The sequence below is a fragment of the Mus caroli genome, chromosome X (genome assembly GCF_900094665.2).
Source record: "Mus caroli chromosome X, CAROLI_EIJ_v1.1, whole genome shotgun sequence".
NCBI classification, from domain to species: Eukaryota; Metazoa; Chordata; class Mammalia; order Rodentia; family Muridae; genus Mus; species Mus caroli.
In genome coordinates, this window is record NC_034589.1 from 88,980,669 (window position 1) to 88,998,987 (window position 18,319).

At 41.4% G+C, this 18,319-nt stretch overlaps 1 protein-coding gene and 2 pseudogenes across 1 annotated transcript in view; 1 reads left to right on the forward strand and 2 right to left on the reverse strand.

Moving 5' to 3' along the window:
- LOC110286288 overlaps positions 1-3,687 on the reverse strand; it is a 7,169-nt pseudogene extending 3,482 nt beyond the window's left edge.
- Positions 3,688-9,716: 6,029 nt separating this feature from the next.
- Positions 9,717-10,505, forward strand: LOC110286289 (annotated as a pseudogene).
- Positions 10,506-17,152: 6,647 nt separating this feature from the next.
- The window catches only part of CXHXorf58 (chromosome X CXorf58 homolog), a 26,118-nt gene continuing 24,951 nt past the window's right edge, over positions 17,153-18,319 (reverse strand). Inside the window, exon 8 of the mRNA XM_029473644.1 lies at positions 17,153-17,320. Within this exon, the coding sequence (XP_029329504.1) occupies positions 17,153-17,320 (168 nt within the window). The remainder of the gene's footprint in view (positions 17,321-18,319) is intronic.

Consider the following 18,319-nt stretch of genomic DNA (forward strand, 5'->3'; position numbering starts at 1 on the left):
TATCAAAAGATGGCCTAGTAGGCCATCACTGGAAAGAGAGGCCCATTGGACACACAAACTTTATATGCCCCAGTACAGGGGAACGCCAGGGCCAAAAAAATAGAGAAGTGGGGGGGAGGGTATGGCAGACTTTTGGGATAGCAGTGGAAATGTAATTGAGGAAAATACGTAATAAAGATATTAAAAATTAAAAAAAAAGAAAGTGGAGGCAGGGTCAGGAATACAAGGTCATCTGTGGCCAGATAGTGAGTTTGAGGTCAGCTTGGGCTACATGATTGCAAATCTCAAAAGGAAGAAATAAAGGAGAAAAAGACACATAAAACAAGCAAAGATTACAAATAAAAATTGGGAAGCTATACTAAGCAGATTCTGGGAAAAGAAAGCATTATGGAAATTTTTTATAATAGACAAATAGAATACAAAACAGCAAACATTTAATAAGACAAAGAGCAATATTTTATCATCATATAATGTATAATTCATGAACTTTTATGTACCCTCAGCAGTAGCAAAACAAAGACAGAAGATTAAATTGAAACACAGGCTAAGGAAAGTCCGAAACTGTCCTGTCAGAGCATTTCCACTCCAATGCTCTCAAGCTCTTGCCTGTTTACTTAAGGTTTTTATAGTGATGGGTAATTTACATTTAACAGAAATCTATGCACATCAATGTGTTCACTGTTCTACTTTGTGTATATGTGTGGGTATATAATATATACGCATGTATGTATATAACATATAATTATAATTATAATATTACACTCATCTATCTATCTATCTATCTATCTATCTATCTATCTATCTATCTATCTATCTATCTATGTTTTTCTTTGCTGGGAATAGAAACCAGAATCTTACTCATGCTAGGCAAGTGCTGTATACCACTGAGCTACATCCCTCACCTAATATATTTATTATATTTGAAGCACTGATGGCATTTCTAAGTATGACCTAAAGATTCTTTCTCTAATAATAATTAAAGAGCTTTTCTGCTTTCTCTCTCACACACTAGGATAACAAATTTAGAATTAAAATTTTCTTTCCTTTGGAAGAAATCTTGCAGGAAGTGTCAAAAACATTACAAGTCACCCTATGTGCTCTGTGTCCAGCTTCCTCCAATGGTGACACTGTATATAATACAAACTACCAGGAAATTGAAAATTATTGTAATCAGTTAATTATTGTTCACTGTCTTATAGATATTCAATTTCCACTATTGGTTTACATTGTTTTCTTGAAATACGGTTTCATGTAGCCCTGGCAGGCCTTAAACTCGCTATGTAGCAGCCAAGGATTGTTTTCAATTCCTTTTTTTTTTTTTAAAGATTTATTTATTTATTATATGTAAGTACACTGTAGCTGTCTTCAGACACTCCAGAAGAGGACGTCAGATCTTGTTACAGATGGTTGTGAGCCACCATGTGGTTGCTGGGATTTGAACTCTGGACCTTTGAAAGAGCAGTCGGGTGCTCTTACCCACTGAGCTATCTCACCAGCCCCTGTTTTCAATTCCTGATTCCCCTGCTTCCATCTCCACAGTGCAGGGATTATAGACGTGTGCCACCGCACTTGGTTTAATATTCACCGTTTTTATGTTGCATTTGTTTGTGCAGGTTTGAGGGCACATTTTATCATATGTGTAGATTTATGTACTGATCATCACAATCAAGACTCAGACTTGTTCCTTAGTCACTAAGGAATACTATCTCAGAATTTTGCATTTGCATGTAGTTTCCATCTTGGCCTCCTGTTCTTGTTGCCTGGCAACCACTAATTTGTTCTTCTTCTCTACCGTTTTGTTATTCCGAGCATATTATACGGATGGAATCATACAGTGTATAACCTTTTGATATTAACTTTTTTCCCTGTGAATAATTGAGCTTGAGGTCCATGCAAGTTGTTGGTAAAATATCAATAATTCATTTCTGTTGCTTCCAAAATACGATTCTATTCTACAGCTATACAGAAGTTTGTCCAACCATTCACCCACTGAGATGGGTTTAGGATGTGTTTAGCGTCTTGCTTTGGGGAGTTAAGCTGCTGTGAGCATTCATACACAGGGTTTTTCTGGACCAAGGTTTCTTCAGGATAAATGTTTAACAGCAGGAATATTCAATCACATGGTTAATGCAGGTTTAGTTTTAACTGTTTTCCAGAGTGGCTAGATCACTTTACATTTCTACTACTAATTTATGAAGTGATACAATCCCTCCACATCCTTACTAGCATTTGATATTATTTTATTTATTAAGATTATTTTATTTATTAAGATTATTCTTTTCCTTAAAATTGTTTATTTATTTGTGTGTGTGTGTATGTGTGTGTGCGCGTGTGTGTGTATGTGTGTGTGCGTGTGTATGCTATATGTATAAGTGCCATAGGAGGCCAGAAGAGGGTGTTGGATCCCCTGAAGCTGGAGTTACAGTTAGAGGTGGTTGTGAGCTACCGTGTGGGTGCAGGGAATCAAACCGCAGTCCACTACAAAGGTAGCAAATGCTCTTAACCACTGAACTATCTCTCCAAGCTCTAAGATTTTTTCATACAATATATTTTGATCATGTTTTCCCTCCTTCAACTCCTCTCAGATCTTTCCTACCTACTTACCCATCCAACTTCATGTTCTCTCTCTCCCTCTCTTCCCCTCTCCCCTCTTCTCTCTTTCTCTCAAAACAAAAACAGATATTACCCCCCCACACACAAACCAAGAATCAAAATAAACAAAAAAGTCCATTGAGACAAAAAAAAGTAATAAAGAAATAAGCAAGAGCAACTCCTCTCAAAAAAAAAAAAAAAAAACCCAAAAACAACAACAACAAAAACACCCATGGAATTTGCTTTGTGTTGGCCACCTACTCCTAGTCATGGGGCCTGCCCTGGAGTGTGGCTTATATGACCAGTGACACTCCCTTTGTCAGCAGGTATTATTCACAAATAACTTCTGGGTTAGAGGTGGGAGCACATGTTCACTTCCCCCTCTCAGTGCTGGCACCTTGTCTGGCTGGAACCTGTGCGGGCTCTCTTTGTGTTGCTACAGTCTCTGTGAGTTCCTGTGTATCAGTCTTGCTGTCCCCGAAAGACAGTTTCCTTGGAGTCACCACTACCTCTGATTCTTCCTGTCTTTCAGCCTTCTCTTCTGCTTGGACCTCTGAGCCTTGAGGGGAGGGGTTAGGAAGATACCCCATTTAGGACTGAGTGTTCCAAAGACTTGATCCATTGCACATTGTCCAATTATGGATCTCTGTATTACTTCCCGTCTGCTGCAAGAAGCTTTTCTGATAAGGGTTGAGTGAGGACTCATCTATGGGTATAACAATATGTTACCAGAAGCCATTTTATTGTTGTGTTCCTTTAGTGTTTTCAGGAATGGAGCCTTACCATCTAGTTATGGAGGGTAACTAGTAGTCTTGGCAAAAGCCTGTGATATTTGGGGGATCTTAGAGCCCCTTTGGCCAATGACTCAGTAGGATATAACCCATTTTGGGCATCAGAGGTTGAATTTAGTGACATAAGATGTCTAGTTGGAGCACTGTCCCCTTCATGGAGATTCCATTTAAATCCCTTTCATGTGTGTACATATTTTAGGAAGCTTCTTCAACAATTGGTTCCCATATGGTTCTTCAAACGACCTTTAGTCTTAGCTATCCTTCCCCATATATATTCCTTCTTACTCCATTCTTCCATCCCCATTGTAATTTAATCCTTCTAGTTTAGTTTGTCCTTCATCTCTCCATAACACTATTTTATTTACCCTTTGGGATATTCTCCCCTTACTAGGTTCTTGACCTCTGTGGTTATTTGGACTGTAGCACACACAAGCATTTGGTCCTATTATTGTTTTTATTTTTTACTTTGCACTTGTTGGGTGAACAGTGATCTTCTAGGCCTCCTTGCTCCCTCTGCTCCCTTTCCCCTTGGTTCTCTTCCTCCCCTCCCCCTTTCCTTCTTTTACATATTCAGGAAACAAGTCCTCTGTAGTGTTGTGAGGGATCCACCAGAGAAGACTGCTCTTGGACAAGGGTTTAAGCCAACAGAAAGTCTTTATTAGCTGGCCAGTGACTACTCTGGGTGCTTGGGATCACAAGGCCTTTCTCAGCGTCTAAGCAAAAAGGTTGACATACGTTAGCTAACAAGAAGAGTTAGCCAGAAGCCGAACTACAGAAGCCAAAAAGCAAGGTCAGTCCATTTAGAGACTTTCCCACAACATGGACTTTGATGGATTAGGCCTTTGTTTTAGTTTTGGCAGGTGGTGCTGTCTATGTGTTGAATTTTATGGCTTGAGTGGTACTTCCATCATGAAGTCAGTTGTGCTAAAGTCTGGGGCCTACTAAGGTCTGGGGACCTGTCACAGTAGGGCATATTATTTGCAAATATTTTCATCTAGTATGTAGCTTGTATTTCCGTCCTTCCAGCAAGGTCTTTCATTGTACAAAAGATAATTATTCTAAAGTCCAATTATTAATTTCTATGGATTGTCTTTTTGGTGTCTTGTCTAAATAAACCACTATAATTCCAGTTACTGATGATTCTTTTCTTAAACTTTCCTTTGAAAGTTTTAGGTTTGGGCAGGGTGTGGTGGTGCACACCTTTAGTTCCAGCAATTGGGAGGCAGAGGCAGGTGGATTTCTGAGCTCTAGGCCAGCCTGGTCTACAGCCAGGGCTATATAGAGAAACCCTGTCTCAAAAAAAAGTTTTAAGTTTATGTATTAAAATTCACTATCTATTTTTAATTTCTTTCCTGTATACTATTCAGGTTAAATTTTTGTGTTTTTATTTTGCTTAGCTAATCAATTAAGTGACATTTGTTGGAAAGACTCTTCTTTCTCCACCTTTTTAAAAATTATTTTCATTAAAAATTATTTGGTCTATTTACAGACTGCATCACTCCATTGATCTATGTTTCTTCTTCTGCTGGTTTCATGCTGCCTAGATTTCTGTAGCTATGTCTTATGTCGATATTCCCTTCACTATTCCTAATTAATTCCTCTTTTTCTAAAATTGTTTTCAACATTCTAGTTCCTTTGTCTTCTGCACATAACTTTTAGAATGAGCTTGAAGAAGCTGATGAGGAGGGTGACCTTGTAGGAGGACCAACAGTCTCAATTAAGTTGGACCCTTGAGATCTCTCAGACACTGGGCCACCAACCAAGCAGCATACACCAGATGATATAAGCCCCCAACACACATACAGTAGGAGACTTCTGGGTCTGTGTTCAGTCAGAGATGATGCATTTAACCCTCAAGAGACTGGAGGCCCCAGGGAGTTTAGAGGTCAGATGGGGTGGGGTGGGGGTAGGGACATCCATGTGGAGATTGGGTAACGGGGGCCAGGTGGGGGGAGGTATGGGATGTGGAACAGTCAGAGAGTGAGCCGGGAGGGGGATAAAATCTGGACTCTAAAAAAAGATTAAATACAATTTAAAAAAAAATGAATGAGCTTGCATCTACCAAAAACGTCCTGCCAGATCTGATAGGACTTGTGTCAAACCTGTATCAATCTGGGCAGGACTTACCTGTATACTGCACCTGGCACTTCTAAACTAGATTCTTTTCGTCAGTCAGCAGTCGAAAAATTCCAATATACAGAGCTTATATATGTCTTGTTAGATTTATTCCTAGGTATTTTTTTGAAACATAATTTTTTTGAGACAGGGGTCTCACTATGCAGCCTTGGTTTGTCTGAAACTCTCTATGTCGAGCAGACTGGCCTTGAACTCACAGAGATCTGCTACCACACCGAGCTTAAACAGTAATTCTAAATGGCATTGTGGGCCTTTTTATTATTAATAATTTTCTTTTTTCTCCTTTTTTGAATCAATTACTTCAGCCTATTAATATGGTTAAAGGATTACATTGGTTGTTCAATTTTTTAGATTAAAAAATATTTTATGTGCATGTTTAGAGTACTTGTCTGTATGTGTACTTTGTGTCAGGGGCTCGAGGGTGACAGAATACCCTGGAACTGGAGTTACAGATGACTGTGAGCTGCCATGTGGGTGCTGGGAATCTAAACTAGGTTCCTTATAAGAGCATCAAGTGCTGTTAAACTGCCGAGCCAGCCCCGGTTGATTTCTGAATATCGGACACCTTCTGAAGGACGCCTCCAGTTGACTGTGGTGCATGCAGTTCTTTTGGGATATTTCAGAATTTGACTTGTAACCTTTTCCAGTTGTACAGCCTTTGTCTGCTTTTGCTATTAGGGTGACATTGTCTTTGTAAAATGAGTTGAGAAATATTCCTTCCTCTTCAATTTTATAGGATAGTTTCTGTGGAGTTTTCGATAAAATTCACTGAATTTTAAAGCCGGATGACATCCTTGAAATCACTGACTGGAACTTGTGTTTGACTATAGAGACTCCAGAGACCCATTTTTTTTTTCTCTCCAGGTTACCAGAACCAATTGTAGATTTGTTTATCTTGAGGGATTAGCTGAGGAATAAAATGACTGTCTTTTGACAAAGAGTACAAAAAAAAAAGGACAGATCCAGAAGTAGCCAGAAAGCCATTTCCTAACAAAATTGACATTTGTTCTGTTCTCTGCAATGTAAGTCCCGGAAATGACAAATTCAAGTGCAGAGGAGAGAACAAAGCCGAGCCCTGCAGGTTGGTGAGCCTCAGGCTGGCACAAGTCAAAGTGCGGGCAAGTCTGCGGCCACTGAGAAGGTTCAAAAACAATCAAACCAAAACCAAACCGAAATCTACCTCCAGAAAGTGAGTAAATCACTAAGGAGGAAGACGAAGCAAGGGAGCCAACAAAGGGGGTGTGTTAAAGCCGTGACCACTGTGGGGGCCTCAAACTCAACTTGGCTGGAAAATTCTGAGACCCATCAATAAAGCAAGCTCATGAACAAGGCAGAAGGAGCTGGGATATCTCCAACCCACTTCTCTCAGCCTCTGAGGGAGAGCAACTCAAGAGTGGAGTTGATTCCCTACCTGTTTTGCCCACAGGCATCTGCCATAAACAAAGATGCCTAGGGATTGGCAAGTTAGAAGCTGGGTAAAGGCCAGGAGATCCAGGCAGTCTGTCTATAATGTCTGCTACAGTATGGTTGGAAGGGAGAGAAATTAGCTTTCACAGAAATATTTGCATGATATTAGAAGAGAAACATGAATACCATGATTTAATTTGTTGCAAAATTACTTGAACTATGGAAATGTATTCCACATAAATGGCCCAGAATTTTTGTCAGAAATAATGTTCCTGCCAGGCACAGTGGGCACGTGGCTCAAGTCTTGGCCATGCTGGAGACTGGGACAGGAGGCAGGCTGGAGTCTGAGAGTAGGAGGGCAGCCTGGGCAAAAGGGGGAGGCAGGTCTCAAAAACAATCCCTTTGATGTTGTACTTTCATTCATAGTTTGGGAAGGGAAAGAGAGACTGGTAAGGTACTGTCTTTGCATAGAGAAATTTTAATTTGGCTGAAATGGATGGAAATCTAAATAGTGCCCTGTGACCTTATTCATTCTAGCAGGGTAAAGGAGTTATGTTCATTTATTTGTACAAAGAGACAAAGTATCCTGAATCAGAAAATAAAAAACAACGACATGCTAAAAATAACCTAGGGATTAATATTTAAAATTTCTGAAGAGATGACGTCACAGTAAAACTCTCCAGACAGATAGTATAACAGCATTAGTCATAGATTTCCGGAAATGCTGGTCCAATATCTTTTAACACTGAAAGCTTATTTATAGAAATCTGTCACAGTTATTGATCCAAAACATGTTTTGAGTCTTTAAAGATTTCCATGAAGGAGCAGCATATTTTTTTTAATTGTGGCCCATAACCATCATGTCTTTTTATTGTCATTTTCAGAAGCTTCTCATATCTGCAAATGTTAGAGAATTGGGGAAGATGTAATTTGACAGGTTAATTTGAATGCCAAAGATTGTCATAATTTAATATCACCAGGGAGAAATGAATATTCACTTTTCCAAAAATACAGAAGGAAATGATTTACTCTTCGAGAACTTTAAAAAACACACTTGAATATTTTAAGCTTAATGTCATTTCTATGAATCATAGTTGAATATAATAGTGTAAATTTATAGACTAGGATCAGTTTTAGATGTTGGGCCATATTAGCTTGTTCTGCACCTTTCCTGGCCAAAGATACTGGACCTCTCGAGTGCTTCTAGACAAAAATTTAATAGTAGAGTTGAAAAAAATTCTCCTGTTACTAAAGCCTGGCTAATTTTATAAACTTACTATATTATAGTTACTAGTTTGATTTGAAAATAAGCCATAAGCTAGTTTTAAATGAAAGGACATATAAAACAACTTAATTCCCCTTTCTTTCCTTTTTTTTTTTTTCTTTTCTTTTGTCTCTTTTTGAAATAGACTCATTCTGTAGCCTATGATATCCTTAGTAACGTAGGCTGGCCTCGACTTCAGAGCGGCCCTCCAACTTTGGCCTCCTAAGAGCTGAGCGTACAGGTGTGGACTCCACCTGGCTAGGCCAACTATTTTTAGAGCTGTCTTCTGAACTGGAGCCTGTTGGCTTGGAAGTATGTTAAAGGTTTAATCCCCAGCTGGTTACACTATTGAACAGTAGTGGACCAATTCAGAGGTGGGACCTGGGGCAGGTTAACAAAGGAGGGATACTGGGACCCTGGCCCCTTCCTGTTTTTCTTTCTTTTCCAACCACCATGAGCTGAACAGGCCTTTTCTGTCACACAGTCCTGCCATAGTGCACTGTGTCTCCAAGGCCTGCAAGGACAGTGCCAAAAATCCCTGGCCTGAAAACCCCACCAACATAACTATTTCCTTCTTATAGGTTGACAGATTCTGGCATTTTGTCACAGTAATAGTAGACTCATTAATATAGAGACCAGGCTAATGCTATAACACAAACACCACCAACTTATTCCTAAAGAAGGGTGTGTCAAGTTGCTTGAAATGATGAAAACAGTTTTAAAATTAACACACATTCAAATATATAATACACATTGAATATATATTTGCTGAATTAGTTTTTGGGTTGTTTTTCTAATAACAATTTTAGCTACTTGGTGGATATTCAATTAAAAAAAAATCCAGATCCTAGCAGGGTGTGGTGGTGGTGCTCGCCTTTGATCCCAGCACTGGGGAGGCAGAGGCAGGTAGATCTCTGTGAGTTTGTGGCCAGCTGGGTCTACAGAACCAGTTCCAGGTCAACCAGGGCTATGTAGAGATACCCCGTCTCAATTCCCTCACCCCGGATCCTGGAAGATGCTGTCAGCTAAAGCAACAAATTGTGTAAGGATGAAAAAGTGGTAGACAGGCAGGGCTGGAGAGATGGCCATTGGTAAAGAGCACTTGCTATCCTTACAGATTTGGTGCCAAGTTCCCACATGGCAGCTAACAACTCTAATTCCAGTTCCTGGGCATCCAATGCCTTCTTCTGACTTTTGCAGGTACTGTACACACACGTTGGACAGGCATAACTTGCAAGTAAACACTCATACACATAAGCAAAACAAATAAGCCAGGCAGTGGTGGCACACTCTGGAGGCAGAGGCAGGTGGACCTCTGTGAGTTTGAGGCCAGCCTGGTTTACAGAGAGTTCCAGGGTAGCAGGGCTGTTACACAGAGAAACCCTGTCTTGAAAACAAACAAATAAACAAAACCCAAAACAACACAACAACAAAAATAAAAAAACCATCAGAACAGAACAACTGAAAAAACAAAAATTAAAAAAAAAAAAAGGCCCACTTTCTCGCTAGCAGGGCGGGCAATCTGAATGTTTGAAGCAACAAACTTGCTGGCTGGCACCACAGCGGAGACTGAGCCCGACCTTAGACATGTCAAAGTGGTGAACACGATCCGAGTGGCCGCCCAGCGGTCTGGGCCTAGGACCGAACTTACTAAGCCTTCAAAGTTGTCCAAGCAGAAATCTGGCTCAGATCTACGGAACAAGTTTCCTGAAACCTGGCTGAGGACAACTCGAGCGGCTCCAGTCAGAAAAGCCATCGTCTTGAAGAAGATCGTAGCTCATGCAGTAGAGGTCCCAGATGTCCACACATTTCGCAGGAGTCCTAGGATCTCTTTTCTTTTGGAAAAAGAAAACAACCCTCCACTAAGGACCTAAAGAGGACCTCTTCAAGATTTGTAGTGTCCCTGGTACTCCCTCCAGCACCCCCGTGCTGTACACTCAGAATGTCAAGTCTGGAGAAGCGGAGATGGACACCAGAGACTTGGAAATGTCTCAGAAAGTCAGGTGGTCATACAGAGAGCTACAGAGCCTCGGTTGTGCCTCAGCCTCCACTCCTGGCCGCCGATCTATCTTGGGTTTTGAGGGACCTGACGACTTGCCTGGAGTCTCACCTGTTATGTGTTCAAAGTTAATTGAGCCCCCAAAGGTCCCTGCGAAGCACTTGGTTCTGGATAGAACGTTCCCTGGGATCTCTCCCCAAGTTGTGAAAGCGAAATGAAAGAAGAAGAGATCTCGAAGTCAGAGCTGGATAAGTGGGCTGTGGCTGTGGATGCTGAATTTGAAGCTGCTGAGCAGTTTGATCTTTTGATTGAATGAGATGAACTGGGATGCCCATCATTGAATGGGATAACCTGGCTGGCTCTCTCTCCCCTCTTCCTGTACATACTGCCCTTTGAGTAGAGCAGGATCTATGGGGTCATTTTCACTGGTCTTGTTACCCAGGAAGGTGTTGCTGGACATTTATTGTGTCTCGTTACCCTGGACTGTCTACCTCTACAGTGTTGGGGATGTGAATCCACTGCTCTGAACCGGAACTGTCAGAAACAGGTTTAGCCATGGGCTGTCTCTGCTGTTGTGTCCAGCTACCAACCAGTAAAGAGGTTTTGTGTTCTGCTTTGGTTCTGTAGAGTTGAGAGATCTCAAAGGCCAGGGAGACAGTTAAATGTTTGAGGGAGGATCTGGACACCGAGTCTGTGGAGTTCAGGATATGAAAGGAGGGAGGCATAATTCGTTTTTAACATAGTGATTTATGTAGGAACTGGTCCGAGTCTGTGCTCTGCTGTTGACATTGGTGAATGGGGTGCTGCTGCTTACAGCAAAGTGGGTACACTTGATAGTGTGCGTCTCACATGCACCAATGTAAGGTTTATAGTCTCTGCTTTGGCCTCTTTCCTCGCTCACATCTATTTCTTTAAATACAAGCTGCATGGCCTCAGCTCTGGACATCATGTCACATCATCTCTCATGTGCTAGACAGCTGGAGCCCCGATGGCAGCTTTTGCTGTGAGCTTAAAACTATTGTTCTCACGTGAGACCATTCCTGGGGGGTGCTGGGAACAAAAATGGATGTATCATGGTTTTGGGAGTACCTTCCTGCCTGCCACCTCCTCTCAATCATGGTAAAAGCAATTGTTTAAAGGCCATTGGACTTCTAACCTTTCCAAGGGAAACAGAAGCTGTGGGGAGTGAGAACTCAGATAAGCTCCTGTTATACCAGGGTGGTTTAGTGGATCACTCCTGCAGGGTCAGTCCTTACCTATTCCCGTGGACCTGGAGCTGAATCATGCTGAATTGCTACTATCACTGCAGACCTATCTATCTGCCTTTGAGGAACTAATGTGCAGCCTAAGGGAAAGGTGGTTTATTTCAAACAAACTTTTTAGAAGTTTCTATAAAAGGAAGAAGAAGAACGAGGAGGAGGAGGAGGAGGAGGAGGAGGAGGAGAAGAAGAAGAAGAAGAAGAAGAAGAAGAAGAAGAAGAAGAAGAAGAAGAAGAAGAAGAAGAAGAAGAAGACAGGGCTTAGTGGCTAAGAGCATTTGCTCTTCACAATTGCCTGTAACCCCAGTTCCAGGGAACTGATTCCCTTTCCTGACCTCCACAGGCACTACATACAAGTTTTGCACATATATAAATGGAGACAAAACATTCATACACATAAAATAAAAAATTAAAAAAAAAAGCTGGGCATGGTGGTGTGTATGTACCTTCGATCCCAGCACTTGGGAGGCAGAGGTAAAGTCAGAGGCAAGTGGATCTGAGTTCAAGGCTAGCCTGTTCTACATAGTGAGTTTCAGGCCACCCAGGGCTACACAGCGAAATCCTGTCTTGAAAAACCCAATACATAAACAAATAATCAAACAAACACATGATTTTAAGGAGAGGTAGGCAAGGAACCTCTAGATGAAAACGAGGTGAAGGTATTATGCTTGTAGCTGTGTGTTTAGGTGATGACACAAGAAAGCAAGGGGCTATTGATGTAAAAGGAGCCAGGAGGTTAAATCTTAGGAGAGGTGAGGAGAAGGCAGGTGGTGACTGGACTGGTCGGTCAAGGTTCTTCTGACGCACTGGCAATTTTTGAGGCATCTTCTCCATTAGCCTGCTCTTGCCTTAGGGGTGACCTTTGGACATTCAGTTCTGCTCTTGTCTGATGCTCTGAGATGAAGCATGCTTTGGAGAGAAGTGGAGGATGGAACATGAGCACAGGAGGAGCAGGGCCAGTAAGAAAACCTAATGTAACAGCAGCATTGCTCAGGCCCTTGGTAGACAGGACTTGTGACCATGGAGGGCAAGTATGAAACTTTCCAAGTGTTGGGATAAAAGGCACACAGCGTCATGCCTAGCTTATAGTTCTTTATTTTTATATTTATGTGTATGAGTGTTTTGCCTGCTTGCATGTCTATCTATTACATGTATATAGTGCTATCAGCAGTCAGAAGACGGTGTGAGACCATCTCTCCCAACTGACATTACAGATATTTGTGAGCTGCCATGTGGATCCTGGGAATTGAGCTCAGGTCCTCCAGAAGTGCTTGTAACCATTGAGTCATCTCTAAAATAACAGGTTTAAAATAAGATATATATAGATCTACAGAGATGGCTCAGTGGTTAAGGAAACTTTTCAAAGTTTAGACTCCTTAGGTTTATGATTTTTGCCTTCCTTAGAAGTTGACGGAGCCATCTGATTGGCCCATTTTGATTTATTTTTTCAGGTCTGTTCCATAGCTCCTATTCTGAGATTTCTTCCATTGTCTTAGGTATTTCTTTCACCTCTCTTCTACACCCTGTTCTTTGGATCCCAAGTTCATCTTTCTTGTGCTCTGATGTTGGTAAAAGCAGGTGCTCTAAGATTGCTTGAGAAAAGCAAATGGGAGTAAAATGCTCTAATCTTAAACAGCTGGAAAACCAAAACAAAACCTTATTCTATCTTCCCTCAAGTGAGGGTCTGGCTTGCTTTGGAAATCAAGGTAAATTTTTTTCATTGGATTTTAAAGACATCACTTTGTTGTCGTGTAGCTTGCAGTGTTGCAGGGAAGAAGGCTGACCCCGAGTCTTCATGTGGGATTATTTTCTCCTTTCTGGAAATGTGTAAGACTGTTACCGGTCTTTTTTTTTTTTTTTTTTTTTTGTCTGTAGCATTCTAAAATACTATAAGAAACTTTCTGGTTGTTCTTTTAAAAATCCAACTCTTACTTGGTAGCTTACATTGAATTCAAATTTGCAATCCTCCTGCCTCAGCCTTCCAAGTGCAAGGATGACAGGTTTGAGCCACCATTGTGTCACTAGAAATTTTGCACTTTCTATGGCTCCTTATAGAGTTCTTTCTTATTTTAAAATTGTGAAAATTTTTTTACACTAAAAAATTTATTTTGTGTGCAGGTGTGTTGATGTATGCACACCACAGCTCATGTATGGAAATGAAAAGACAACTCATGGGAATTCTACCATGTGGATCCTGGGATTTGAACTCAGGTCATCAGACATCAGGCAGCTCCACCCACTGAGCTATCTCATCAGCTGCCCTTGGTAGAGTTGTTTCTCCTCCTCCTGCTCCTCCTGCTCCTCCTGTTTTGCATGTGGAGGGGCTGACCCAGGAAGATCATGAGATCATGAGTTTGAGGCTAGCGTGGGCTAGTTCTAGGATAGCCTGTGTGATGGTTTGTATATTCCAGGGAGTGGCACTATTAGGAGGTGTGGCCTTGTTGGAGTAGGTGTGTCACTGTGGGCATGGGCTTTAAGACCCTCATCCTATCTGCCTGGAAGCCAGTATTCTGCTAGCAGCCTTCAGATGAAGATGTAGAACTCTCAGCTCCTCCTGTACCATGCCTGCCTGCATGCTGCCATGTTCTCCCTTTGATGATAATGGACTGAACCTCTGAACCTGTAAGCCAGCCCCAATTAAATGTTGTTCTTATAAGACTTGACTTGTTCATGGTGTCTGTTCACAGCAGTAAAACCCTAACTGAGATAGCCTGGGTTGCCTAATGGAATCCTGTCTCCCCCCCTGCCCCCCAAATTGAATTATTTTGGTATGTCTAAGCCAATTAGTATTTTATCTAACAAGCTATCATGTAAACATTAAAATTATTCTCTGCATGAATGAAAGTATTTTTGAGAGATCTCTCTTTGTAGTTCTGGCTATGTTGGCTATTATTATTAGACCAGGGTGTCCTCAAACTCACAGAAATCCACCTACCTCTGCCTCCTGAGGGCTGGGATTAAAGGTATGTACCACTAGGCCCATCAAATATTAATTGGAAGCTTAAAAGTATGTTGCCCATGGTTACAACCACTTGAAAAAATGTATGAGCAATATCGGGGAAATATAAAGGAAAACTCCAGTGATATTGTATCAGACTCTAGTCAGAATGGCTATGTAAAGAAAACAAACAAACAAACAAACAAACAAACAAACAGGGCTAGTGAGATGTCTCAGAGGTTAAAAATACTTATTTATGCAAGCTTGACATAAATTTAATCTCTAGAACCTATGGTGAAACAAGAAAACTGATGCCTAAAAGGTGTCCTCTAACCTCCCACCATAGCAAATGTGTGGCACACACACACACAAACACACACACACACAAACACATACACACACAGAGTTTAAAAGACTCCAGTTCTCACAATAAATGGAAGACAGAAATTTTTTTTTAAAGAAAACAACAACAACAAAAAAATAACTTAAGTATGTGAAGATGTGGGAGAAAAAGAACCCTTCTACACTGTTGGTGGAAATGTAGAGTCAGCCACTCTGGAACCATTATGGAGGGCTCCCATAAAACTAAATGTAGAGCTTGCATATGATCCAAGTATACCACTTCTGTGTATAACTCAAGATATCAAAGTCAATATACACTAGTGATACATGTATAGCCATATTTTGTCATACTTCTATTCACAATAGTTGTGCTAAAGAACCTGTCTAGATGCCGATAAGTGGATAAAGAAATGTAGTATACACACACACAAAGAAATGTAGTATACACACACAAAGAAGTTTCATTCTGCTAAAAAGAACAACTGACACCCTGCTTTGGCAGAAAAAGACATGAATGCTAGTCACTCCACTACAGTTGAATAATCCAACCAATGGGAACAGGATATGTGTACCACAAAGACATGTTCCTAAGGAAGTCCCCTGTCCCTAAGTCCTGATTGGTGGGATAACTTGGCACAGGTATTTTTGGTTTTGAAGTGCAAAAACTCTATACCATTCTGGCTTGGGGTTACAGTTCAGCTCTCTCATTTGTTCTGCTGTCTTGATCAATCAGTAGCAGCCCGAATGCAATGAATTTTTGTCATTTGCTTAAGTACTTGCTAAGACGAATGTTTGAAGATGCAGTCAGCTCCAGAGTCTGTGCTGTTGTCCCTGACTGGTCAGTTTTTGTTGCCTAAATCAAATAAAGATCTTGCTTTGCTGGACTCTTGTGACCGCTTGGGTTCTTTTGGATTTTTAGACCCTAACAATCTGTGTCACGCCTGAGTAGCTTAACAATCAACCGGTGTATTTTATATTTTTGGTCGAGAGCCTAACTTTTAACGGCTGAGCCATCTCTCTAGCCCAACCAGTGTATTTTAAATCCTAAGCAAAATAAAAATTTCCATTTTAAAAGTTCAATAAATAACTACATTTTGTTTAGCCCTCATAGTCTCTGGTAATGTTTTATATGAGTCAGTAGCTTGGATCACAAAAGAAATAAAAATTTTGCTCTTATCAGGAAGGTGAATTTGTCAATTCAAAATGAAATGGAGAAATATTACTCAAAACAGTGTTTATATTTGAAAACTGTCCAAAGCACATGCTCTATACTGATCTAGGTGTTTCGAGTGTGAAATACTGATTAGGAACACAACCGTCGTGTCAACTGTCACAGAAACTCTCTGATCATTTTAGTGTAATAGGTTGTTCCAAAGCCATTACGTAAAACGAACACACAGCTAAGCAAAGATAATGGAGGCCAACTAAACTGTGGATGGATGCTTCAGTGCTTCTTAGATGAGGGAACAAAATACTTACAGGAGGAAATATGGAGACAAAGTGTGGAGCAGAGACTGAAGGAAAGGCCATCCAGAGATTGCCTTACCTGGGGATCCATCCCATATACAGACACCAAACCTGGAAGCTATTGTGGATGCTTGCTGACAGAAGCCCGATATGGTTGTCTCCTGAGAGGCTTTGCCAGAGCCTGACAAATACAGAGATGGATGCTTGTAGCTAACCATTGGACTGAGCACAGGGTCCCTGATGGAGGAGTTGGAGAAGGGACTGAAGGAGCCGAGGGGGTTTGCAGCCCCGTGGGGGGAGCAGCAGTGTCAACCGGTTAGATCCCCAGAGCTCCCAGGGACTGGGCCACCAAAGAGTACACATGAATGAACCCATGGCTCCGGCCGCATATGTGACAGAGGATGGCCTTGTTGGATACCAGTGGGAGGAGGGGTCCTTGGGCCTGTGAAGGGTTTGATGCCCCAGTGTAGGGGAATGCCAGGGTGGGAAGGCAGGAGTGGGTAGGTGGGTGGGTGAGCACCCTCATAGAGGCAGGGGGAGGGGGATGGGACAAGGGGGTTCTGGAGGGAAGACCTGGAAAGGGGAGAACATTTGAAATGGAAATAAAGAAAATATCCACTAAAACGAAAACAAAAAGACTAGCCCTTCATCCTGTGAATTCAAACATTCATGCTAAGCACGACCTGGTCAATTGTTTTTAAAAATCAAATGCTTTGGGATTAATTTTCTTCTCCTCTCATGAACAAAACTGTACATGACTAGTTCCAGGGCATCTAATGGAAGTAATCAACTCAGGTTAAAAACCATTCCCACCTACAGTAATGCAAAAGAGCTCACAAATGCATCATGCAACTGATTAAGAAAGTATACCAAAGATGTCTTTGTAGTTAATTGCTCTTTATTTATAGACAGACAACAATACTGTCAAACAACTTTTGCTCTTGGTTAATTAGTATTTCAAAATAATGAAGAATGTTTAACATAGAGGTCTTGATACCAGGCGAATAATTCTCTTTCTTCACTTTCCAGGTCGGTGTCAATCAGTTCTTCAACTTTCAAAATTTCAAAAGATGGAGTGTAGAAGATGACCTTCTTCTTTATTTGTGTTCTGCTTGCTGGTGGTTTCTAGATGGAGGTACAAATGTAGAGCGTCTCATACTTGGCTTTTACTAGGTTGTATTTTTATTTTCTATTTTTACTTAGCTTCACCCTCCAAAATTTTATAGCAGAATTAAGAATATTTTTAATATATTTACCTACTGTGTGATTTATCTTCTCTGTCTCTTTGTCTGTCTCTCTCTGTTTCTCTCTATCTCTCTGCCTCTCTGTCTCTGTCTCTGTCTCTGTCTCTCTCTGTGTATGTGTGTGTGAAAATATGTAAGTAACATGGCAGAAGTGTGATGGTCAGAAACAAACTTTTTGGGAGTTGGTTCTCTATGTCTACAGTGTCTGGGATAAACTCAGGTCATAAGGTTTGTCAACAAGTGCCTGTTCTTGCTGAGAATCTCCGCAGCCCAGCAGAATATTTTAAAATTACAAAGTAGTGTATCAAAACATGTTCATTATAAATATCCCTGCTTCTGGTCCACTCCAGCACCGGGGTGCCTTACCCGCGGAGTCTCCGGACACCCACAAGGACCCACACAGGATCCCCCACGGGATCCTAAGACCTCTGGTGAGTGGAACACAGCGTCTGCTCCAATCCAATTGCGCGGGACCTGAGACTGAATTAACTAGGGAAGCAGATAACCCAGCCTGATCAGGGGGACAAGTCCCTTCCGGTCCACTCCAGCACCGGGATGCCTTGCCTGCGGAGTCTCTGGACACCCCCAAGGTCCTCACAGGACCCTCCATGTGATCTTAAGACCTTTGGTGAGTGGAACACAACTTCTGCCAAGAGGCAGGTTCGGACACCAGATATCTGGGCACCATCCCTGCAAGAAGAGAGCTTGCCTACAGAGAATACTCTGACCACTGAAACTAAGGAGAGAGCTAGTCTCCCAGGTCTGCTGATAGAGGCTAACAGAGTCACCTGAGGAACAAGCTCTAACCAGAGACAACTATAACAACTAGCTTCAGAGATTACCAGATGGCGAAAGGCAAACATAGGAATCCTACTAACAG